The sequence below is a fragment of the Pseudonaja textilis genome, chromosome 1 (genome assembly GCF_049901715.1).
Source record: "Pseudonaja textilis isolate UNSWEBS1 chromosome 1, rPseTex1.2, whole genome shotgun sequence".
Lineage (NCBI taxonomy): Eukaryota > Metazoa > Chordata > Lepidosauria > Squamata > Elapidae > Pseudonaja > Pseudonaja textilis.
The window spans coordinates 177,846,981-177,873,557 of NC_141990.1; the positions used below are offsets into that span (position 1 = coordinate 177,846,981).

At 37.8% G+C, this 26,577-nt stretch overlaps 1 protein-coding gene across 4 annotated transcripts; it reads left to right on the top strand.

Moving 5' to 3' along the window:
* The first annotated feature begins 100 nt into the window (after positions 1-100).
* On the top strand, positions 101-26,577 carry WDR75 (WD repeat domain 75). 4 transcript variants are annotated; one of them, XM_026696920.2, is made up of 21 exons: positions 101-273; positions 1,079-1,208; positions 2,185-2,250; positions 4,066-4,159; positions 5,001-5,125; positions 6,356-6,426; positions 7,834-7,950; positions 10,186-10,274; positions 11,694-11,852; positions 12,790-12,849; positions 12,949-13,064; positions 14,433-14,608; positions 15,815-15,978; positions 17,471-17,654; positions 19,878-19,972; positions 21,334-21,429; positions 22,362-22,531; positions 23,461-23,520; positions 24,522-24,662; positions 24,759-24,844; positions 26,282-26,577. In XM_026696920.2, exons 1-21 carry the CDS (start codon positions 188-190, stop codon positions 26,487-26,489), a joined length of 2,493 nt encoding a protein of 830 aa, XP_026552705.2. In that variant the 5' UTR covers positions 101-187; the 3' UTR covers positions 26,490-26,577. The 4 variants fall into 4 exon arrangements, with proteins under 4 accessions (XP_026552705.2, XP_026552706.2, XP_087775926.1 ...); XM_026696921.2 differs by having other exon boundaries at positions 137-273; positions 17,474-17,654; XM_087919800.1 differs by having other exon boundaries at positions 143-273; positions 1,099-1,208.

The following is a 26,577-nucleotide window of genomic DNA, read 5'->3' on the forward strand; positions in this document are numbered from 1 at the left end:
GTATTTTCAATCGAGATCTTGAAACGCGAAAGCAGGAAAACGCATGGCGCCCTCCCCTTTACTTCCTTTTAGGACCCAGTACGATAGAGCTCCAGGAAATACTTCGGCTAGAGAGGTAGCGACTGTTTCTTCCTGGATTTCCCGGTGGGGAGGGGCACGAAGGTTGGAGGTTGGCTCGTGTGGAAAAATGGTGGCGCGCGAGGAGCTCCGCGTGGTTCGCTGCGGCGGGAGCTGGTTGAGTGATTGTCGCGCGGTATTTTCTGCAGATTCGAAGTTAGTAGAATTGGAGAGTTGAAGAGCTCTTCTTTTCTCTTGGGCGGCGAACTTCCATTGCGTGGGAAAGCTGCAATTGCAAGAAGGACGGCGTTTATTTTATTGACATGTACCTGCGCGTATGCAATGCACTTGTAGATAAAATACTTGCGCTGATACATCATGTAGAAATATAAGCGGGAATATTCACCTGATTGTAGTGGTAATGTCTTTTCTGGGTTAGGCTGTTAATATCTTTAGGTAACTGCTTTTGAACTCCAAAAATTTACTTTGGGATGAATTTGCAGTCCGTAATGTCACTTCGAAAGGAGAAAGTGCCATAGGATCTGCAGTTGGCTTCCCTCTTATTACCATTCTTGCTGTAATGTTTAGTCTTTACGAATAGAGAGTCTAGTTTTCGGGTAAGTAAGTTTAAGCCATGTAAAAATAGAGGCGCATCTCTTGTTTTCTTGTAGACTGACGACATCACTTCTCTGGGATTTTGGCTTATAAATTTCTGGTAGTGGGTCTATGTTTTGTTTTATTTGATGTGAAATGTAAAATGATACAAGTGTATGAATCTTAATAGGTTTATTATTGCTTCATATTTATTTATCCCATATTCTGCTCTTGAACAACGCATCCAGGTCAATGCAGAGTTTTAGTGCTGATAGGTCACATAGTTTAGTGGATTTTGAGCATCTTTTTATTTTAGTCTTTTAACTTTAATGTTAAAGATCTGAGGAGTCATGTTTTCTAATTCTATACAGTATGTTAGAATTACATAGATGCCTTTTATATTAACTTTTTTTAAAATCATTTACAGGTATCTCTTATGTGCTTCAGGTGACTACATTAAAGTCTACAGCACGCTTACAGAAGAATGCCTACATATCCTACAAGGTCACAGCAATCTAGTGACAGGAATACAGTTGAATCCCCAAAATCATTTACAGGTTATCAGTTTGATTAAGGCATTTTAAACTTAATTCTTGCATGTCACTTCATTTCACACATCATTGGGGTAGAGGAACTAAAGGGCTAATAATTGAAAATTGGAGTTTGCTGAAAATGGAATTAGCTGTCTATGACTCTAAACTTGTGAAAGCTTTGTATGGTTTTTACTTTTCACTGTCCGTCTAGAAGGCTATGCTTACCTCTCAATCAAATAGCTGGGCTTATACCAGTCCCATTGTAGCATGTTGTGAGTTTGACACTTCTCTTCTGAGCCAGCTGCATTAACTTACTATCGTAGTTTCTTGTACACATTTAAAAGTTCAATGTCATTTGAGATCTGCATAGTTTAAAGCAAACTAGGGAAACTCTTGTTTTTTAGACATTGGATCTCAATTTCCATTATCTCCGATTATTGGGCCTGCAGTTAGGATTGAGAGGGCCCCAGGAGTAAACGCTGCTTCTCATCTCTATCCTTATATGGAAAATTGACTTGGTTAGGCTGAGAAGTACCTTTTGCATCTGTTGTCCCCACTCAGTGGGATTTCTCCATGGAGTAATGCAGCAGTTCTTCCTTAGGATACCTAAGATCCAGTACATAAGGTTGTGCCCTTAGTGCTTCTTGTTGGATAAAAACTCTTAAAGTTAGTATGAATCTGTGGGACTTAAAATGGTCCTTTGAGTTCTATATGTTGGTTGGGTTTAATTATTACTGGGTTTCAGGAAAGTTTTTATTATAATTTAAAAAAACAACAGCTGATCTATGTTTGTTCTATTTGTGAGCCTATGTTTTGGCAGGTACCAGGAATAAATATGCACACATGATTTTGTAGCTAAATGAATGCTTTTACCAAATACATTAAAAGATCCTATTCTATAATGTCATAAATAAAGGGAGCCACTAGAGGTACTGAACATTTTTTCTACATGTATCAACATTGAAATGTATAGGTCACTTCTTTTTTTCTCTGTTACCAGCTTTATTCATGGTCTCTAGATGGCACTATTAAACTCTGGGATTTTATGGATGGAATTCTTATCAAGGTTTGTTCAGTTTTGCTTTCCTTTAATCTTTTATATATCATTCATAATTTATGCTCACAAAGATATGAAACCACAAATTATTAATCAGATTTGTACCTAACGAACCAAGAAATAGTCTTTTGATTTCAGCAGTTAATTAAGTAATAGGCATTATGTATGCGGGATGATATTGGGTATGATTTTTGTATGGTGGTGTAATAATAATCTACCATTGTCATGCAAGCTATATGTTGGCTAAACTAAATCATTTCCTGCACTTCATGTAATCTAAGACATAATTCAAAATATCGAACAAAATTTACCCAGAAATTCAAATGGCTCCTAATGATCTCCGAAGACATAAAAATCTGGCTGTTCAAGAGGTTTGGGGGATTTGAGATGTTGTGAAATTATTTTTTTTAATAAGTATTGCTTAATGTCATTAATGTTGTCAAATTTATAGTTTGGACATATGTTCATATTAGTAGGTATTTTTATTTTATTACTATTTTAACCTGATGTATAGATGCCAGGTTTTGTTTCTCAATGATCAGTGATTGGAGTGGCTTATAAGACTAGGAAAAAATAGTATATTGTATTATGGTTGCTCAATATGATTTGTTATTATTACTATTTTCTTACAGTAAGTTTTGTTAGTATTAAGTTGATTACTATATTTTAGGGCTTTTAAAAATATTTTACCATAACTCTTTTAATTGCTGCAGGAGTTGACAGTGGAATAAATGGAATAAATAGGTTTTCTCTAGATTACTATATGTAGCATGTGCAGTATAACTGTTATGCCCAGGGCCAGGATGTGAACAGAGGTTTTTCAGTATATAATCTACTATAATTGCAGTTTCTTCTGATACCATGGTCATCCCTAAATGACCACTTGTTCAGCAACTATTCGAATTTGTGACAGCTATGAATGAATAGTACTTACAACTGATCCTCAAAGTTCTGGTGATTGCAATATCCCCAAGCTCATGTGATTGTGAACTGGGTATTTGGTCCCCAGAACACAGATACAGTGATTTTGTGATGTCCTAAGCATGACCATTCATGCCATGAAAAAAACAGGATATTCCAGGAGTACCGTACAATTCTATCCGTAGAAATGTTGCATTTTGCACATCCATATTTTATCAGACACTATATGTTATCTTCTTCAAAACTAAATTTGTTACTCAAAAGTTCCTTAAGCAGCTGGAAGGTAAATGTTTTGCACTATTGTACTGCAGCGTTGCAGTGGTTGTGTGATCACCCTCTCTGGACTTCTTTGCTGATTTTCTACTAGCAGTGTCAATACGGAAGCTGGTAGGAAGTGGTAAATGATGGCCGCATGATGTCCTCATTTAATGACCCATGGTGATTTGCTTAATGACAGCAAGAGGAAGTGCCAGCAATCGCTAAGCAAGGTGGTCACATGTCATCACATTTATGACTACATTGCTTAGTGACAGGAATCCCAGTCTCAATCGCTGCTGTTATCCGAGGACTACCTGTAATTTTGCAGATTTTTGTCAAGTAAACTCAAGACTGCTTAATAATGAAATGAAATAATCAGCATGAATACTGTGCTTAACAATCTTAGAAAGATTTTAATATAATTGGGGACACAATCAGTTGTACTGGCATAAGAGCAACTGTGCCAGTAACCAAGCCAAACCAAAAGAACAAACATATTACGAATATGGGGCAGGGAGTATTTTTCTTATTGTACTTTCAGAAGCTGCTTGGAAATTAGGACAAATTGTATTTCTTGACAGATTTCACCTTGAGATTAGCTGAAATTTAACAGAGATTTTGTGTTGCTTTGTTCTTTTCTTCCAGACATTTGTTGTTGGGTCTAAACTCTTTGCATTTTACACTCTTGCAAGTTCAGAGAATTCTGCATTTATCATCATTTCAGAGCATGAAAAATCAGGTATGTTTTAACCCATGTCCTTTTTCTTCTGTAGATCTTATGTTCTCATGAACCTCTTTGAAATTTTTGTTAAAGAAAGGAAGGCTGGGGTAAAATGAATCCACTACTTGTGATACTCTGCCTTGCATTATGGAAAACAAAAGTAGGCCTCTAACCTCTCTTACATTCTCAGAATTACTTACTTTATTTTAAGGTTATTCTTTTTCTAGCTCAGGATTGTTAACTATTTGACAGGATTTTCAGATGCATATTTGTTCTAAACCAGTTGCAAAAGCAATGTGCAGTGTTGTGGTTCATTGAATGCTAACTTTTATTGTGATGTAAGTTTTTGTAAAACAATGACCTAAAAGGCAACCTATGAAAGTGCCATTCTTCTAGGAGAAATAAAATAATTTAATGGTATGACTATTGGAACTTGAAGACCTGTCTATGAACTGGTTGATAAGTGTTTATGGTTAGGCTGAAGATGACTAACTTCCCATTGTGGGTGAATGAAGGAGCATCCTGAGTTTATCCCAAAACTGAAGCCAAAGTAGATTTTTCTGGATTTAGTCTAATTCTTTATGTCTTCAGAGAGAATTTGGGGATGGGGAAAGGAGGGCAGGTTAGGAAAAATGTCTCTTGTGAGTTCAGTGAATGCGTTCTGTAATTCAAGCCATAGGAAAAAATGTTCTGATTTATGTATTGTACTAAGTCATAAAATGTAGTTTAATTTTGATTCAATAAGATATATGAGTCTGATAGTTGTTCCTTAATCTGCAACTCATGATTGTATTCATACCTTACTGCCAGCTCGTATCCATTGTACCAATTTATTAATAAGAAATGTTTATTTCACCAGATGAGTTTCAGCTCATGACAGTGAAGCTTCCAAAAACACCTGATCAAGAAGTGGAAGCCAATGACCTAGAAATGGTTTTAGATGGTGTAAGCCAGTCGCCCAAATGCACTGCATTTGGAAGAGATGTATGTATACGTTTGTTACTCTTAAGGTGGAGCAAAAATGGCTGATCCTGTGGGGATGGGTTAGTGACTTGGCAAGTGATTCTGTTGCCACTTATGGGAGGACACCATCAGTCATCCCATTCTCCTAAAATCTGTGCTGCCTTTTTTGATGATTAAATGGTCAAAAATTAAAAATAATTTTTAAAAATCACAACTTTTCGGTCAGATACTGTATAGGAAAGTGACTAGTGTTTTCAAGCTTTTGTTCCCTCCCTCCCTTTTGTTCCTTGGAAGTTAAACCAGTTTCATCAAAAATAAACATAAGATGAACTCTGTAACAATCTCTCTTAGTTTTAAATAAATACAGTCCTCCAAGTAGACAGAAAATGAATGGATTTCTGAGCCTACTTTTTAGCAAGGCATAACATACATATTATACAGAGAGATGTTTGGGCTATTCAGGCTACAGATTCTTCTTTTCATCTCTCTGATTAGTCTGCTGCAGGAGAAAAGCAAAAATTTGGGCGATTGTCGATGATATGGGTTATCAAAAACTAGATGGCCTGTTCAGGGAGTTAACAAAGTTGTATATTTCTCAATCAGCATACATGCTGTTTCCTCTCCTCCTTCCCAAAGTTCCTTCATGGCAAACTTTTTACAGTATTTCTTCTTGACTAAAGCCTGGCTCTCCGTCCAGTTTGTGATGTGGAAATTGTTCATTTCAGTGACAGCTGGGCCACATTATCAAACGTGTAACTTCTTGGTGTTTTTAACAATGGAATGGGCAGCCTAATGATTTCCAGATGTCTTGTTCTACAACTTCTACAATCCATTGTCATGTGTCATAATGACTGAGGCTGATGGAAGCAGGCCCAAAATATTTACAAGGCACCAGATTGGCTACCAATGCATGAAATAAACTTTCGGGGTTTGGTTTAAATTAATAGCTTCTCTTGTAGTCCTTATTAGTTGTCACATGCCAACTGTTCTAATTATTTTTGTAATCAAACAAATGTTTTGATCTTGACAGAAATCTTGATTTAAAGATTTAAGATCTTGACAGAAAGTAAATCCAGGTTCATATATTGCACCAAGTTATATTTTTCCTTGATTTTGGCTTATTATAATTTATGTACACATCTGTATATTAAAGGCTTGGTTGACAATTTAAAGTGGTATATTCAGTAAATTACTTAAGCAAATTAAGACTTAAACTGGTTGAAATTTCCAACTATATTTTCATTATGACAGGGTGAATATGTAGTATCAGTTTGGAAGCTTCATCTTGTTGTTTGTTTCTTCAAGAAGAAGAAGAGTTACAGGTGAGGATTAAAAGCGTAAGTTGGCTATTGTGTGATAGCCAAGGCAACATATCAATCAGTTCTTCTTTACTTCCTCTTTTACTAGTTCGGATGTCGAGGGATGAATCAGTTTATTTGATATTTTAAAAACAATATAAAATTCTCTTTTAACCAGTTAATTGATTAGATTTTCTGTAAAAATGTTTGGCTGCTTCAAATAAAAACTATTTATAAACCAAAGTGCTTTTTTGAAGTTTCTGACTTGGTTTTTAAAGGCATGAATGACAAGGGGGCAGGATACTCTCTGTGAGGATGTCTGCGTGTTCCAGCTGGTTGGGTAGGGTGAGCATGGTCCAGATACTTTCCTTTGAATGTTTCTCCCCAGTGGGACCTAGGAGGTGTGCCTTCTTGACACAGTCCTTTTGGACTCCTCCCCCTTAAGATTTTGCAGGCCACTATCCTGCTGGCCTTGTGAAAACCTAGGAAGAGGTGGCTATTACCACAGCCTTACTATGCAATAGGATGGAACCCAGGGAAGTCTATTTTTTTTTTCTCTATATGTGTCAGGAAGTGTTCTATTTGGGGGCATTGGGAGATTCTTTGTTGGATTTTAATGACTTCTTTTTTTACTGTTTTACTATTTCTTACGAGCTCCCCAGGATTGTGATTCATAACATGGGTGTTTATATAAAACTTTTAAATAAAAATAAAATTTGGGGACCCAAAATGCATCCTTTTTTAAAATGCAAGCTCGTTTATTTATGCTGCCCATCTTGCCTAGAGGCAATTTGCTGCGTGTTATTGTTATGACTTGCTTTAAATAACAACTTGCAATTTGTTGTTTGAAAAACTCATCAAATGCTTACCACTATTGTGGTTGACCCAGATTTTAAAGATTTCTGTGGATATCAATTAAACATTTTCTATTTCGGCTTCCAAGAATTCTTTATTAGAAGAGAAAGACGTGGAAAGATCAAGTATCTTTCAAACAGCCCTAAAAGGTTCCAGAATCCCCAACTCATTCAATTACTGGGCTTGATTCCTATCCTGTGACTGCAGTGAAAGAGAAAGGAAAATAGAATAAGGGAGGAATTAATCAAAAAGATCTATGCTCGTCTCTATAGAATCCATTCCCACTTCCCAAACTTTTTAGACATAAAATTATCGAATAATTAGGTTGAGAGCAAATGAAATGGATGCCAAAATAGATACAGAGACTGTAGCAATATTCTGAATTAGTTTCAGTTTCTGAGTAGCCTTCAAAGGGTAATCCCATGTAGATGGTACTGCAGTCTTCTATCTCTGTGTTGTTACATGTGCTGCATTCTGAGGAGCTGACACTTGCAATTAGAATTTTAATTTTGTTATTCTCTTGGATAATTTTTCTTAACAGCCACACTAACCAAGCTATAACTCCTGTTTTTGAAGCTTCTCTATAGGTAAAAATCTTAGGAATGCTTCAACCAGCTATTTCACCTGTATAGCCTGTCACCCAAAGGAAGACTGCATAGCAAGTGGACACCAAGATGGCAAAATTCGTCTTTGGTGAGGCAAGCATTTGTTATTCTTCATTTTGGCAGCTGTTTCTAAGCACATATTTCCTGAAAAACGTAAGGGCAGAGTATTAACATACCCAATCTATGGCAAAATTGTACTGTCTAGATCATGGCTGCCCAGCTTTTTGACTTGCTTGGGTTTGATTGAAAGAAGAGGAATTGTGTTGAGCTGCATATAAACCAGATATAGTTAATGAATATACATAACAAACCTTTATGATCTTGTGGGGCTGTGTTACTAGTTGTCCAGGGCTATATGTAGTCTATAGCAGTGGTCCCCAACCTTTTTTGTACCAGGGACCAGTTTCACGATTATTCATTCTTTGCGGCCCGGTACAAAATGATCCATGGACCGGTACCGGCATCAGCACGCACTCCAAGGCAAGGCAAGCCGAGCGACCAGCCAGCCAGCTGTACCCCGCTTCTCCCGCCACCTTCAACTCCTCCTTTGTACCTTCTTGCGGTCGATGGGCTTTTCGGGCTCTTTCTTAATCTCCTGAGTAACGTGAGACTCCACCGCCATCGGGACGGCTCTTCGTTCGAAGCTGCCCCCCCCCTCAATGAAACTAAGGCATGAGGATTCCTTCAGCACCCAAACGCCGCTTTCCAACCGACGACCGACAAGCTCACCCGGAAGCACTTTCTCAAGCACTGTCGAAACAAGATGGCGGCGCCCAAGCAAAGTAGGCGGCCCAGTACAAAATGATCCATGGCCCGGTACTGGTCTGGGGCCTGGTGGTTGGGGACCCCTGGTCTACAGGTTGGGCATGCCTGGACTAGACGCTTGATAAAAAGCTGTTTTCAGATGAATTGAAGAATCCCAGATGAAAATATGTTCAATGAAGATTGCAAGATGGCACTGATTTATTGTAAATTAAGAAAATTCTGACTCTAAATAGAGATTGGAGGGGGATTCAATCCATTATAGATCACAAGTTGAAAAATAAAATTAATACCGTCATGCCTAGCTTGAAATATCACTGACTGGGTTGTACAGAGAAATAAAACCTTAAGATAATGAGCCTTGATAATAACCAGCATAGTGCTCATTCTTGGAAGACTTTTGTTGTAGATATTTTTCCTCTGCTGGTAGCTTAAATGTATTAAAATTCCTAAATTTTAATCAGAGGTCATGATTATCCTTCAGGGAAATATGAATTAATAATATGGCATGCTGGGCTGCATTCAGAACATAAAGAGAAATATTTTTTTCAATGGTGAATGCAATTAGAGGACAGTCTTTTGGCAAAGAATTCAGATTTGCAGGGATATTGCAGCTAAAACTACTTTTTCTTGAGTGATGGTATTTGCCTTCAGATCATTCTCGGGGCTAATTACAAAAAATGTATGCAAAGCTATATAAACTTGATAAATCAGTGAACGACAGTAGGTGGTTTTTGGTTCTTAATCGGGTGTTTTCTATGTGTAAAGAAAAAAAAGTCAAATAGCTTTTGACAACATTTCATTGTACATTGGGCTCCACACTTGATTTGAAACACTAATTGAAAATGAAATAGAAGGCTTGTATGCGTGCTGCAAGACACCATGTTCTAGTATATTTACTTGCAACAGTGCCTTTGAACCCACAAAGTTCCTTGGGATGAGATAGTAAAAAATGTATAGATGGAGGCTTATTGTCTTTGGCAAATGGCTTTTTATAACACATTCACTCTAACAGCTACTTTGTGAATAGCCATGTCTCTCATGACAACTATTTTGTATGTGATAGAAGTGTGCTCTCAAAATTCCAAATCTGACCCATCCTGGAGCAATTGCCTTCTGTACAATTGTGGAGCAATTGCCCTCTTCTTTCATTTCTCTCAATGAAATGTAAATGCTTTGGGCTTGAAGATTGCTTATTAATTATTCCTTTGCAGTAGTTTACATCCAGGCAAGTGATGCACATGTGAAAGCAGACATGTGTTTTCAACTATATTTTCTTGGGTAGGGTTTAGGTATAATGTAAAAGAAGTAAATATTCTTATTTTGCAAGCTCAAGAATCAAAAATATTTAGCACTGATGCCTTCAGCTAAAGTGTCTCTGGACGTGCAGACTTCAGTGTCCTCAGTTCTCTGTATTGGCCATACTGCCTGGCTAGAGAAAGAAATTCACACTACTGGATTGGGGAAGGTTGGTTTAACACTTGACCAAAGGAGTATATTAGCTCCTTTTAAACTCTTGAGAAGTTGATTGCAACTCAGTGTTTGTTTTTTATTCCTGTAGGAGAAATTTTAATCATAAGCGAGAATATACGTTTTCCACAATGCACTGGCATCACAATGAAGTTATCGATCTTGCTTTCTCTGTAGAAGGTAAAATTGCCTGAGTTTTCAAAGTCCAGTTTTAAGAGGGAATATTTTGAAGTATTCTATATGCTACTAATCTTTTAAGCATGCACATTTTAATGATCTGTAAATATGCAGACTGCTGAAAATGTGGTACAAAAACATCAAATATTTCTACAAGAAAAACAATTGGATATACTAAATACATGTAGTCCTTGACTTTTAACTGTTCACTTCATGACCATTCAAATTTCCATTGATGTTGAGAAAAGTGACTTAGGACCATTTTTCACACTTAACAACAATGGCACTCCCAATAGTCACGTGATCAAAATTCAGACACTTAGCTAGTGACTCATATTTATGACGGCTGCAATGTGATCCTGAGGTCATGTGATCACTTTTTGCAACATTCTGACGAGCAAATGGGGAAACCAGATTCACTTTACAATCATGTTACTAGCTAACAACCGCAGAGATTCACTTACTGTCACTGTGGCAAGAAAGATCATAAAATGGGGCAAAACTCACTTAACAAATGCCTCACTTAGCAACAGAAATGTGGTACTCAAATGTGGTAAGTTGAAGACTACCTGTAAATCTATCAAAGATGAGGGCTTAGAAATGCCTTCAACAGCAAAAACATTTTTAAAATCATGGTTACAGGTTGATTAATGGCAAGGTAATAAAATGGTCGTGCCTGCTTTATATCAGTGTATGTAAACAGGGAAGTTGAGCCATTCCCTAAGTAGCTGGGGGAAAATCAGCTCTCTCTGCTGGAAAATTCTGGACCTTGCCAAGCACTTGAGGTGGCCCCTGCGGTGTTTATTTTATTCTTGGCTTCTTATTTGAACAGGAAACAGGAGGAATTTTGCTGTGTGGCAGCAGAACATATTTTTCTGCTAACGTAAGCAAAATGTAAGGTTTTGCTTGGAAAATCCTGTTTCTTATGTTAAAAGAAAAACCTTAAGCCCTTGTTAAAGTGAATGTTAACTATAGCATTACATAAGTTGAATTTCAGTTTGTGAGACCTATTATATACAGAGAGATAAAAATATATAATGATTATATACCTTTCCAGCAGAACATTTATCATATACAGTGCTGCACAGTTTGGAGGGAATCAGTTAACTGAGTTCATTCCTCAGTAAGATTGTGGTCTTAGCCCTTTTTAATTCCACTTAGTATGACAAGTTATTAAATCCTCGTAGGATCCAAATACTTGTACAGGCTGCTCAGCCAAAGCCAGAATTGGCTTTATTATTAACTATGGCATAAATGTAAAATAATTTAAATCACTTGAGTAAATTGAAAAAAAATTGAGAACCATTGCTCAGTTGTTCTTGGCTTCTTACTTGTTATTCGTACTATAAGTTATTCTCTTACTGGCTGTTAATTGATTCATCTGCCCTCTGACTCATTTATTTCTTTTGTTTGGAACAACAGGCACTAGCCTCCTGAGTGGTGGGATTGAATCAGTGCTGGTTCAGTGGCGAGATGGGTCAGATGCTAAAAAGGAATTCTTGCCTCGTTTAGGAGCCACGATACAGCATATCTCTGTCTCACCTGATGGAACTCTTCTTTGTACTTCACATTCCGATAACAGTAAGACCAAATCAGGAGGATTTATAATTGGTTTTACTTTAACATATGAAATTTGTTATAATAGCAATAGCACTTAAGACTTATATGCCGCTTCACAGTGCTTTACAGCCCTCTATAAGCGGTTTACAGAGTCAGCCTATTGCCCCCAACAATCCGGGCCCTCATTTTACCCACCTCAGAAGGATGGAAGGATGAGTCAACCGTGAGCCAGTCAGAATCAAACTCATGGAGTGAACAGTGAGTTAGCTTGCAGTACTGCATTGTAACCACTACACCCCCACAGCTCAGTCCTCAACTGGTTGCTTAGAGACTCTTCAAAGTTACAGCAGACACTTCCCTCCCCTCCCCCCATGACCCGATCCCAGAATTATGGCTGCTGCAACTCTAGAATGGGGAGCTGTTATGGGACCTTGGGATATTTTGGAGTCCAGCTTCTATATCTTATTGCACTGATTAGACAAGCTAGAAGTTAAAATCTTATCAAGATTCGGTAGCTACATATACCCCATCAGTGTTGCACAGGAGGGAGTTAGCTACTTACAGTGACTAACTGTAGAATATGATCCTGCTGCCATATTCAAAAATAATTTTAATTTTGAACAGCCTTCAAGAATAACTTTGCACTACAGTGGACTACTTTTGAGGTCACCAGGCATCTGGTTATCTTCAAAGACCTTCTATCCTAGTAATACCTTCGTAGCCTCTATCAACGCGGCTGAACAGTCTTGTTGGTTGCTGCTTCAACCAAATTGTTCCAAGTCTAGTTAAAGAAATGCTCCCAAGATTTAAACAGCCCTCAAAAGCAAGATCTTTTTCCTAATAGAAATATCTTATGACCTAGTAGCTATTCTGAATTGTCCAATTGCAGATGATAACTTTTTTTTACCTTTTGTGAGCCTTGTTTCTTATGTTTATTAACTTCCTTTAATACACACAGAGATAGTAATCATACATAGCAACTTGAAAGTTTCTGCAGTAATCCAAGGATTAATCAAAGGTACGTAGGGTAAGGTTTGGGGATGGGATGGGGTTGGTGTTGAAATTGTGTTTGTGTTTTAAGAAGAAATGCCATTCTGTTTCAAACCCTTTATTTCAGGCAGCGATGTCAAGACTGGCTTGATAGTTGATCCAAGAACGAAAGCTTTAGTTCTAAATGGCAAGCCTGGACACCTGCAGTTCTATTCACTGCAAAATGATAAACTATTGTACAATGTAAGTTAAACTAGAGAATATGTGATAAAACCTTGTAAATCCAGGCAAGTTACTAGCTTACAAAAGAGCTTGCGTTTCAATTCTACCAGCAGAGAAGTATTGATCTCATAACAGGCTGGAAAAAATGTATTTTATAAAGTAAACTAATAGTAGGGTACTAGGACTTAGCAGTAGTTTTCTCTTAATTTAGTCAAGGAGATAGTAAAAAGGAAGAAGCTTCAAGGTTGCTAATGGATTGTTCTAGTTACTTACCAGACAAGTTGTTAAATATATACCTTTGAAATGCCATCCTCAAGATATTCAACAAAGCAGGGTGAACAATTGCTTGGTGCTGAGGGAAGGATTTTTTTTGTGTGAAAATTAAGGGAGTTGTCTCTGTGTATGGGATAGCCAGGAGTTGTGCAATGACGTGGATTGGGAGTGGAGGTGGTGATAAGCAGGGTGAAAAGGAAGAAGGTGAACTTCAGGATAGGTTTTGCTGACATTGGAAAAGGCTGTGTGTTATAGGAGCAAAAGGAACACTCTGCCATGTATAAGTAGAAGTCATTGATGCCTTTAGGATAAATGGACAGTGGGCTTAAAGAGAATAGAGTGAGTTTCAAAACAGAATCAAAGAAATATGGTGATACGGAGAATGTTGATGGTTGAGTTGTGCATGGAGGCGTGCGAAAGTTTTGAATGGAAGCCACTGAAAGAGGGTAATGAGGGACTGTGTCCTGATAACAGGAAATGCAAGTAATACAATACTAATTTTAGGGTGCCTCCTTCCTTGTACAGGTGTCCTCAATTTTCGACTACAATTGAGCCCAGAATTTCTGTTGCTAAGTGAAATTTGTCCCATTTTACGATGTTTCTTGCAGCAGTTGTTAAGTGCATCACTGCAGTTCTTAAGTTAGTAACATGGTTGTTAAGTGAATCTGGCTTCCCCATTGACTTTGTTTATCAGAAGGTTGCAGAAAGTGATCACATGATCCCAGGACACTGCAACCATCATGGATATGTGTCAGTTACTAAGCATTTTAATCAGATGACCATGGGGATGCTGCAGCAGTCGTAAGTGCGAAAATCAGTCATAAGTCATTTTTTTCAACACTGTTGTAACTTTGAACTGTTACAAAACAAACTGTTGTAAGTCAAGAACTACCTGTATTGCTTAGTTTAGAGAAGATTGTTAGTGTGCCACCTGCAAAGTCTTTGTTCTGATTTGTTTTTGACTTGCCTCCAAAGATACCTGGACTTAAACAACTCTAACTCACACTCTCTCTCTCTCTCTCTCTCTCTCTCTCTCCTCTCTCTCTCCTCCCTCCCTCCCTCCCTCCCTCCCTCCCTCCCTCTCTCTCTCTCTCTCTCTCTCATTGAAATACACAGCTGGATGTTGTGCAGCAGGAGTATATTCATCAGGCAGGTCTGGACCAGATTGAGTTAGTGAAAGCTGTGTTTGATTCCAAAGGCAACTGGATGGCTACCGTGGAACAACGGCAAGGAAGTGGCTGCGAGCTTCAGATGCAGCTGAAACTCTGGGCCTATAATGAACAGACACAAAGGTAAACATGTTTGAATTTATGTTGGACAAAGGCAATCATATTCCTATAGTTTCTACGTTACAGAGCAGTAACATGCCCTGAGATCATTTTAAAGCATAGATTTTGCTACTAGACATGGAGAATGAATGCCGAGATTTCAAGTATCTCAGGGACAGGCCCTTCTTTCATGATTGGCATTTTTTATTGTGTTATTTTGAGCCACAGGGAAGCAGAGCAGTGACTTCATGACATATTGCAAGTGGGCAGTAACACTGTTTTTTCAGGGAGAGTTAGTTTTGCAGGAAGAAACCTGTGATTTGTGTAGGTGTGCTTGAACCTCCAATTAATCTTACATTCCCACCCTTTGCATTCCCAGCCAAAGAACTGAAGTCCAACTTACCTACACAGGCCTCTGTCTGGAGAAGGCTGGTATACACCATTAATAATTTGTCAGGCAGATGTTTCAGCTACTTGTATATTCTGGCTTTTATTTTTGTCCAAGTATAAATGGGTATAATTTGCACTAAGTTGATCATTCTAATTATCAGAATTTAGGAAACCAAATGATGACATTTATGGAACTAGTGGTAACCTACCTTGTTTCTCATTCCCATTCCATTTATATAGTTAACATAATACAACAGATGATTTCTGATAGTTGGATAATTCTGTTGATATCTGTAAGAAACTCCTGTAAGTTTCAGTAAGTAGAGTGATGCCTTACATTGCTGTATCCTCTTTCTAATGTTTATATGGTTTTGATAGAAGAGTGTTACTGTGCAGGAAAGATACACTCTTCTATCAAATCTGTTTAATGTAGATGAGAAAGTTGAAACAACACTTCAAAATAAGGTAATGGTAAAGCAGGTCTGTGCCATATTCCCCAAATTTTATGGATATTTACATGTAATTCATCAGGAGTCAAGCTCAACTCAGAGGCAGTTACTTCATTTTATATCTTGATGGCTTATGACCAAATCTGTTTCATATACTGACTATTTCTGTCAGTGTACAGTACTACAGAATGTACCACTTTTATTTGAGGATAAAAATACAGTACCATCAATTGGAAATTATAATATCCAATAATTATGCTATCTGTGCTGATGTGATCATTGCTTAGAATTAAATGTTTAATATATCAACCCAGCATAATATTACATGCCTTGAAGCCCATTTACTTCAGGGAATGCTTTAATATAATTTTCTTTTTCTTTTTGATGTTAGCTTTACTCTAAACACACGAATAAATACACCACATGAGGACTGCATAACAGCAATGTGTTTCCGTGGCACAGAAAATTCTGAAAATGTAAGCCCAACTCTGGTAACAACTAGCAGGGATGGGCACTTCAAGGTCTGGATGCTACTGGTGGATAAAGACAGTGAAAGTAAGTAAAACGGGGAGAGTAGCTTTCATTCATTTGCAACATGAATAAACATGTTCGGTTTGGGCTTTTTAATGAAAGTGGGGAATTTGAGGAACAACAGAGGATTGATTACAGTGCAGGTGACAATTTCCTGCTTGGTTCTCCAAATCGGTAAAAGGCAATTGTATGTGCTGAAGGCTGAAGAAGAAATGATCTTTATGGAATTTCTAAAACTCAGATAAGCAGCATGGCTTAAATTTTTCTATTTCCTTCTAGAATATTTTTTTAACATGTAGAAATTATCTCTACATAGAGAGACATCGCTATGTTACTTAGCACTTCTGTGTACAGTGGAATTTGATCATTTGTGAACATGGCAACTGGGATAAAATCATATATACTGCAAGAGAAAAAGACTTTAGTGTAGCTGTGATTGAGTTTCTCTGGCTTGTGCCTAGTTGGTGGCAACTAGGATAGGAGTTCCTACTGAACCTGAGGTTCTCTGTAACTTTACTATTTTCTTACCTCTTTACGTTCAGTCATGAAAGCGTGGTGATCTTTGCAAGGCCATTTTTGTGGAGATGTAAGATTCCCCTCTCCCCCCTCAATTTTAAGCTTGTATACTTTTCCATGTGTAAGATATCCTAGTGTTATGGGAAAAAGTGTTGCTTATACTTGAAAGTTATTTCTGGTTTTCATAACCTGGGCACTTAAAGTGGCAGTGGGGGCACCTATTTGGAGAAGTTTCTATCTTGGTATTTTAAGTGTTGTGTTTTGGGTTTTTTTGTTTGTGTGTTCATTTCTTGATGTTGTACTAAATGTAATGTACTTTTCACGACACTAAATTCTCTCTTCCACATGGTCTGAAAGGAGATGGATTCCAAGAAAAACTGCAGCTGTAGGCACAAATTAGTGATTGTAAATAGGTTATTAAAAAGTGAGGTCTGTGGATTTATGTTTGGATCAGACAAACCTACACAGTTGTGGATGGTAACCTAGGACTTCACTTGAACAACGTGCCAGCAAAAATATGTAACTTAAATATGGCTGTGCTAAATTTTAGCAGGATTCCATTTTGTGTAGAAAAAAAAGCTTAACTCATATAGGTTTGGGTTTTTTTTAAACTTTTTTGCTTGCCATGGCAAATATTACTCCCATGCAGCGGTCTCTTGATTCTGTTCAAGTGGACAGAAATCTTCCCAGCAATGTGTGGCTTTTCCTGCTTCAGAAAAAGAGAGAGTAGTATGCGGTTTGTGTGGAATTGCTCCGCTGGATTACCAAGATGACTAAGCTCTCTTTCTCTTACAGTGGAAAAAGAAAATGGGGCCTCCTTGGTTACACATTAGTTTGATACTGCCCCATTGAAAAGAATTGGGAGTTTTCTTGCAAGGAAAGTGAATGCAACTGTTAACTGGACCAAATTAGTAAAAATTAAAATTCTCACATGATTTTTTTTCATGCCATACAACTAACATTTATATTTTTTTCCTAAATCTGTGTGCCTCTTCCCTAGCAGATGAAAGCATAACTTGGACCTGTGATTTTGTAGGAAGTTATCATAATTATCAAGCTACAAATTGCTGCTTCTGTGAAGATGGCTCTTTACTTGCTGTTAGCTTTGACAAAACAATCACCGTGTGGGATTCTGAAACATGGGATTTAAAATGCACTTTCTGCCATCCTCCAGGAACTATAACGTATGTACTTGTATGCTTGTTCTTCTGGGTCTTATTGTTTTGCTTATATTGTATTTAAATCACTTTTTAAAAGCTCCATTTGAAAAGTGTAATGTTGCCATTTACAAAAGTGAGTCTGAAATGTTCTTCTCAGTTTACAACCACCTCTAATTAATTTTAAGAACAGGATCTGACAATAGAGACAAAAGTTAACTTGTTTTCTGGGCTTGGAATAGCATATCCAGTATGTATAATTTTAGCTTAGACCGGGACCTTTTAAAAAAAAGATCAAATCCTTTGGTTTAGAATGAAATGAGGGAAGAGAGATAATGGGAAAAAGTTGAGCTAAAGGAATGTAAAATTGCTCTTCTGTGAAACTAAAATGTGCATTGCAATAACAAGCAAGGTCATTGGTCCTCCCTTATATTCATTTCTGAACTTCCTGCAGCCAGTAAGGGAGCCTTATTAGTATGAATGATTAAATTGACAATCTATATATATAAAAAGTGTAATACTACTCGCATCATCACAAAATCTCCAGAACCGTAAAGCCTACAAACTTGAAATTTGGCACGTATGTTCCTCTTGGCTTCTAGGTGCTCACTAAGAAAGGATTTTTTGAAATGACCATCAGAGCATTAGTATTTCATATATCATTATTATTAACACACTCTGATGCTAAGGAGTTCTATTCCCCCTTCTCACCTGAAAAGAAATCTGTTCCAAATATAAAACATAAGCAGAGGAGTTTCAGTTTTAGTTTCGCAGCGCCAAGCAGTTTTAGTACAGAACAGTTGAGCTAAGCCACGCCCAGGCTCCTTGCTGTTTCCTTCTTACCCACACAGCAAATACTGTTTCAGTTTCCAAAAAGCCCTCAACTCTCTCACACACTGACAGGATGCTAGCCAGATGAATACCGATGGATGATGGTAGGCTGAGGCAGATTTTTTCCCTTATTTTCCTCCCCAAAAACTAAGCCCGACCATATAGTTTCGTAGCGAAGCACGGGTATCAAGCTAGTTCACTATACTAAGGATCGTGACTGCATTTGTGTTTTCTCAGTTAAATAGACCACCCTTTTAAACATTAGTGCTTGTGATACAATATTCTTAAATAGGTAAATTAACAACTATAGTTCTCAGTGCATTTGAGCCCTCAAGTCTGCTTCAGTTTCTCACATTTTTGCTGCTAGTAAAAGCTAGTTCCTCCTAATTTACTGTCCCGTCAGCAAGATGGTTTCAGCAAACTTCTAAAATTGATCATGACCTCCTGCCTGTCAGCACTTGCAGAGTTATCTGAAATGGTTTCAACAGAACCATTTGCTCGGAAGGTGCTCTTTTTCAAATAACTTCCTTGACCCTCGTTGTGTAAACATTTGCCTGATTGCTGTAGGAGGTTTGAATTGTACGGTTGTAAAATGGAATTTGTTCCCAGGTCTGCACATATGCTAGGAGATGTAGGCAAAAAGACTAAAGTTGCTCAGTGGAGAAATTGGAAGGCTTTGGCTAATCTTAACTCCTGAACATCAGTGACGTCCTTCCATTTTCAGGAACTTTTTAGATGACCTTGTTTACCATGTGTTGGATAAATTGCTGTTGAGTATACAGCCATGATGGCGAACCTATGGCACGCGTGCCCCAGGTGACACGCAGAGCCATTTGTGCTGGCATGCGAGCCACAGGTAAACTTACCTCACTTCACATGCAGAAGTGAAGAAACGGGCCTATTATTCCTGGAAGTGACGAAACGGGCCTATTGTTCGGTCTGCAAAGCCTGCAGAGGCTTTTTTCAAGCCTCTGGGAGGCCGAAAAAGGCCTCAAACTGGCCGAAAATCAGCTGTGAGGCTCAGTGCAGATAAGGGGGCGGTAGGGGGAGGGATTACGCGTGCATGCGCAGAGGGTGCGGGGGGTGCATTGCCTTCTGGGTCCGAGCACATGAGCGCATGCACATTTTTTGGCCCAGGAGCCCAAAAAGGTTAGCCACCATTGGTATACAGTATATCACTTTGAAGTATATTGTTGGTCACCACAGGAGTCTTATAACCAAATTTGAGAAATGAGTTTCTGACATAGACCTTTGTTAATGTAGAGGGGGCATATTATAAAATACCTCACTGAACAGGGAATGATCAGCTCTTTTTCCACCAGTTTTCAATCCTGGATGTTGACGAACAGAGCAGTAAATATTACTGCGGGCACGATTTGGAGTTGAGCAACTATTCTGACCTTTCCTTTCTTCCTTTAGGAGCCTGTGCTTTGGGAGGCTTGTTTGTTCCAAATATCTCCTTGGCACCACCAGCAGTGGCTTTTTGTGCTGCTGGAACTTGCTGAATTGTTCATGTAAGTCTTTACTTTTACTTTTTGTATCTTCTTTTCTCCTTGGTATTTTATGCTGCAGGAACACCATAGTTGAAAAAATCGGTTATTGCAAACAAAATTTTTCAGTTTTTATTTCATCTCAGTAAAGAAAACCCTTTTAGTAAATGTTTAACAATAAATGGCAGGTTAATCCACTAGCATATGCACTGTATTACTCTTGCTAACTACCAGTTGCCTGCTATTACTAATTGTGCTACAGTTGCCAAAAGATACTGAGTTAATGTGTGTATTTTTGACAAATGGCCAGAATTTTTGTTCAGCTTAAAACCTAGCTGTTAAAAAAATGGAATGAAATCTAATTATTAGATCGCTATACAAAATTAGATGGATTTTTTTTTACATTAACTAGAAATTGAAATGAGTAATTTAGCACCAGCAAACTTATTCCATAATTAGGATGCTGTTAGTAATCCTCTTAGAGTTATTTTGCTAGTCCTAAATGAGGGAAACTCAGTGACACATGTGGATAGCTTGCAGTGGAGCTGGGAGAGGGATAACTGCCTGTCCTCTTTCATTGTTCTCCTATAACTTCAGAGAATTGGAAGTTCTTCCAGGAGAGTTTTGAGAAGTTGCAGGGGAGGTGGGAAGAAAGACCTATTTAGGAATAAATAAAAGATTTACAGAAATCCAGGCAACTAATGAAGATCAAAAAGCCACAAGACAAAATATTCTAATAACGAAACAAGAAGAGGACCAGCAGAGTTGCATAACTTGGGTGCCTCAATAGAAAACATCCCATTGCCTGGCTCTGAAAAATTGAGCAGGTTTCTCCTGTCTACCTGAGGAGAAGACTGTGGTGTTAGAGGGAACTAAATAGTGATCATTATATGATCATTATGCTTCCTGGTTTGTTTTTACTCTTGGCCAAAGTGTAATCTACCTTTGTCCTATGGATTTAGAGAAAACTAATTGTCTGCTGGAGCACATTTTAATATATTTTGTTATTAACTCGAAGAAGAGTAATAGTAAATTATATGATTAGTTGAATTCTAAGAGTTCATGATTTCAAAATGTGAATCTATACTTATCCCGTGCCACTTCGGGAACATGTATGGTCTCTTCTTTCCAGATGAACTAAACAGAATCTTTAGAGCTGATGGTCGCCAAAATGTGATTGATAGATTTCAGGTTCCTTTTGAGAACCTGTTGAGTAACCTTAGGACAGTCATCATTGTGGAATACCCTCTTACTCTCATTCCTTGTGCAGACCCTACTCAAAATACTTTGAAAGCTGCATTTGAATTGAATCTCTTGCAAGTTGTGACCTTTCTAGAAAAATGTGTCTGTGGTTCTTTTACTGACCTGATTATTTTTCTTTTCAGTGGAATGGAGTGCCCAGTTACATGTCAACATTCTTCAGCCTGATCATCTGTCTGAGAACATTGCTGCAATTTCTCAGCACTCAGAATATTCAGATGGTGAGAATAAAGAGGCCTTTCTACTTTGTGGAGAATAGTTGAACCAAGTTGTGGTGTTATCATGCCTAGAAAAATATTTTAGATTTAATGCCACTTTAAGTAGGCTGAACCTGGAAACTTAGATCCTACCAAAAAACTTGTGGGAAATTAATTGCTTTTTCAAACTTCCTTTGCTTTTCCTTTGCTTTGATCCTGCAGAGAGCTGAGTCCTCTTGAATATGAGTAAAGGTACATATGGGTAAAGGAATTTTATCTTAGGATCAAAACCAAATTACTCACTGTATTTAAAGTAAGTTTCTGTTAGTAATTATTTAATCTCTTACTGTTAAAGCAACTTCTGGTTTTCAGATTTTTACTACAGAGGAAAAAAAAGATGTTTTTAAAGAGAACCTAGTAATCTTGATACCATTCTGTGTCACTTCATGAACAAGCCATTTTGGCTGAGGAAATAACAGAAAAAGTACAGAGTACTGTGTCTGAATCCCATTGTTAAGAAGCTGTGAGCTGGGATGAAGGCCATATTAAAAAATCTGAATCTTTTGTACCTTTTCTTTTCCTGAATAATAGCCAACTCTACCTTGATTTATTCCAAATCAAGAGATTTGTATTTTGAACCAGCACGATAAACTGAAAAGTCAAGGAATTGTTAGTCCCAATCTATTAACGGAACTCGTTGGGGAAGGCTCAACTAGTTTTTTTCTCATCAAAGAGCTGTCATCTGGGTGTGGTTTTCTCACACCATTAAAACTATAATGATGCAGCTTGGCTCTTGACCGTCAGGTTAATCATTAAGTTGGCCTTATAAAAGATCTATTAGCAATATCAAGGCTGGGACTCCATGCTTGGGATCGTTTTGGCTTCTCTTCAACTCCGAGTCAGAAAAACAGACGGGGCTTTTTGCAAAGGCTAAAGATACTTCTTCTCTGCTTCAGTGTTTGTGTTCAGGCCCAGCGAACCACGGCCCTTGTGTATCCAAAGAAATGTCTGCAAAGGGAGAGTCCAGTGGGCTGTCTTTGTTCCAAGAGATGTGCCTGAATATATTGCCTCTGAAAAATATCAGTGGCTTAGCCAATCGCAGTTTTATTTTCTGACTGAAACACACGTAAGTGCCGACTTTATTAAAATGACTTAGAGGGGAAATCGTTAGGGGTGACTAACAGATCTGAAAAGAGGCTGTCATATTAATTTTTGCCCAGTCTTCCCAATAGGCTGTCATTACAATATTGTCCTAGTGGTAGTGAGAGATAGAAACAAGAAAAAAAATAACTTAAAGACTCTGTGTTTCCTGACTATTCCTAGGTATATTTAATATAGATGTGTTTTTTATTTTTAAAAAAATGTTTTTAATATTTTTAATTGTAATATATTTTTTGAATTGTAACCGCCTCCCTCCCCCCGGAGTTATTGACTGAGATGGACAGCTGTAGAAATTGCATACATACGCTAGTGCACTCCAAGCACGAATGACACATTCTGCTTGTTTAGAAACAGGTCCTATTTGTTCAGAGGCTCTTACTCTATTTAGGATTGCAGCCTAGATAAACTATATTGAGTCAGCTATAGAAGTTTTGCTCTGTCAAATGTTTTGACATTTATGGGCTTCTCTGAGCAACCTGCATTTTGCATATCTTTTATGGTGTCAAGATATTGGTTATTTTCCTCCAATTTAATTCCAGTCAGCAATACTATGCTGACATGATATTAGGCCTGTCTAAATCCCAATATTGCTTTATATAAATGCTGCACTTGGTTTTTTGGCAATGTATTCTTCCCAACAGCACTAAAAATGTGTCATTTGGTTGCTATTAGAAAGAAAAAGAATTTCCTATAATAACCTTTGAAAGGGAAAAAAAATCATTATCCCCCATGTTTTGGTTAACAGCCACATCTCATTTTAAATTCATCTAGTTCTATATTCATATGCTTCTGGACTGATATTTTGAATGATATGCCATTTTAAAAGTTCAACGTAGTTATAAGAATACTTTTCCTATTTGTAATCTTGCTTTCTTTCCCCTTCTGATTGTGCAGGAATTAATGACGTTTAGCACAAAGACCCCAGAAGAGAGACTTACGCCTTCCAGTAGACAGGTATTGTTTTTTGTAGCTAAATGACTTTATGAAAGAAATGAAAATCCATTTTGAATGCTTAGTTATATTTCAGAGTCTTAATGCCGTCTTAAGATGAGGCCTACTTCAGTGGGTGTCTCTGAATCCAAAAGATTGTGTCAAAAATTTCCCCAGCTTCATCTACAATAGTGCCTCCTTTCACGTTCTTAATTTTTCCTGTCTCATCACAGATACCTGTCTTTCACATTATTTGACCAGGATAGTATTGAATCTATCTTTAAGATGGCAAACGTGTAGTCACCCTGCATTTGTTATTGGAAAGATTGAGGCACCCATCTACTGTTACATGGTAGATGCCAATAAAGATGAATAGTGCGGATTGCCAATTAAGTTTTGAATGCTTAAGTAAAAAACAGTATCTGCAGATCAGCTTTATTTTATTTGAAAGAGTGAAGTTTGCCTGGAAGAAAATACTGCATTCAAGGAATGGTCAAGATGGGTACTATATTTAGTTTTTCCAAATTAAAAATCATATCTTAAATAGTATAAACATACATTATAATGTACAGTCAGGGTGTTAAGATAAAGCAATTCCAAATGACAATTGGCCTTCATCTCAAGGACTCACAGTACCTTTCTTGGAGTTTTGGGGCTCTTAAAAGTCATGGGGCAGGTGGTAAGCCAGTCATGGATTGCACCAATCTTCTGGTCAAGTATTGCTAGTTCAACCTTGCCTTCCTAATCTGGTACCTCCCAAACAAGTTTAGGGATGCTTTCTGCAGTTCATTCTGCTGGTGGCATATCATAGATATTCTAGTTCCACTAGGATACAAAGGCTGACGTACTTAATGACTGCCTATCATCATATTGCACCTGAGTGCTGAACAAGCATGCAATCCAAAGATAAGTTACTGCTTTTTTGTTTTGTAGTACTTTTGGAAAATGTCTCTGCCTGTGCTTGAAAGTTATTTGCATATGCCTTAATGTAGATTTGGTTGCCTCCACCCCTATTTCCTTTTTAGTTAGCAGTTGAGGAGAGCATCTCCATGACTCCTTTTTACCTGTTACTGGGGAAGCATCGGCAGCAAGTGAAAGAGGGAATGGATACTGGGAAGGCTCCTGTGCAGAATCTGTTAGGTCAAGAATCACCAGCTGTTAAAGAAGTAAGAATGGATCTAATCCATACTAAAAAATGTATACATTTGCAATGACTTCTTAAGAAAGTGCTCTAATCTCACCTGCCTGTCTTTTCTCCCCAGCTGCTTCATACTCCAGCACATGTATTACCTTCAGCTTCTTTCTTATGTCCTCTTTTTATTCACTCTTTGCTGGTGCCTAGAACAAGGTAAGTAAGAAATCTGGGGGGTTCCTAAAAGATAAAATATTAAAATGTATTGTCCTGTTTTGGTTGAGATGAGATACCCATATAGGCTGCATGTACGCTGTGTTCAGATATTTACAAGACATCCCATGTGCCTTGTCAGGAGTTCTAAAAATGAATCAACTACTGTCACCCCTCAATCAATGCCAACAATCCCTGCTGGGATTAGTCCATTTGTCAAGGTGCAGGATGTGAAACACTGCATGTCCTTCCTTAGCCATTTTTTCTTTTCTATTTTGGTCACTTCCCTTTCTGTTCCGACTGATGGAAAGTAAATGAAATATCCACTCGAGATAGGGATGCTTCTCTTGTGTTTGGGGTGTATCTAGAAAGTTTAGAAATTTGAGGATCCAAAGCCTTCCCACCTCTGCCACAGTTGTCTGCAGGAGGAGGGGGTCCAAAAACATGATGCACAACCAGGCAATCAGTGTGTTCCCTTTTTTACAGTCTTGCATTTCGAGTTTTGATCACATGTTGGTGATTGTTGATTTTATTTTAAACCTGCTCTGACATCTCTGCCAATGACCATAATGCCTTCGAGGCTGTTCTCTCTATCCTTAGAAGTTTCATCCAGGTTGTTCTTTACTCTTTAGAGCTTTTTCAGGGAGGAGACAATTCAATCCATTTGAGTATCTCATTTAAAGATGGTTGATGAAAGTACATCATGGATTTCTTGGAATAGAGGTAGTCCTGGTTTGCTAGACATACTTAGTAGTTGGATTCTTCTGAGTGTAAGATCCATACCCTAGGTTTGATCATAATCAAATCAATCTGGTATTGATCAGATTTTCTGCAGTCATTTTGCCCCAAGTCCCAGGAGATTGCCAATCCAACTCTCTCGATTTCAACTCTTACCAGACTACAAATACCATAAGGGAATCTCCACTGAATTGCTGCATGAATATATATGCATATATAGCCTTTCTAGGAGACAAAATATCCCCCTCCCCCAAGATGATGTTATTGATCTCCCAAAGCACAGAGAATCTGACTATCAAGTATGCATACTAACGTAATAATAGCGCTTTCCCCCCAAGATTTTACTTTACTATTCCTCATAGGATATATTGCAAATACACACAATGCTGGCACCTCAAGGAGAATGCCTGGCTTTCCCTGATGTAGCTTGGTACAAATGCCATCAGTGCCTGTTGTAATGAAAGTAAGAATCAGAAAATACTCATTTAAGGAATCTGTATTCCTTTTCATACCAAAATTTATTTTCAGGAAAATATTTAAGAAGAAAGGAAGACTATTGGGCAGTGGAATTGTTGAGTGAGATAACTTGTTGAGTTTTTGTATATCAGCATTATTTAGGATCTGTGTAAACAAATAATGTGTGTTTGAGACGAATAGACGCTTTACATAATTCCTTTTTTTTAAAAAAAAAAAAACCTACAGCACTAATGAAATTGCTGAGGAAGTTGAAATGTTAAGTGACAGTGAAGAGAAGGAATCCGAAGAGGAATCTGAAGATATTGAAATTCACCCAGAGGCTTCACAGACAACAGAGTGCTTTGGGGAGGGTGCATCTAAATTATCAAAACTTCAGGAAAGAGAACTTCGTAAATTAAGGAAATTGGACTACAGCTGGGCCTCGGGACTCTGAACATGTGACATTGCGGACTTTCTTTTTTTTTTACATATTTCTTCCAGTAATTTAATAAAGTTCCAAATAAAGTTAGCTTTCTTTGTTA

Excerpts from the sequence above, each read along its gene's own strand:
- WDR75 (XM_026696920.2), top strand. The coding sequence starts at position 188 with ATGGTGGCGCGCGAGGAGCTCCGCGTGGTTCGCTGCGGCGGGAGCTGG. Across the intron at positions 14,609-15,814 it reads TATAATGAACAGACACAAAG|CTTTACTCTAAACACACGAA; the intron begins GTAAACATGTTT and ends TTTTGATGTTAG. Across the intron at positions 24,845-26,281 it reads TTGCTGGTGCCTAGAACAAG|CACTAATGAAATTGCTGAGG; the intron begins GTAAGTAAGAAA and ends AAAAACCTACAG.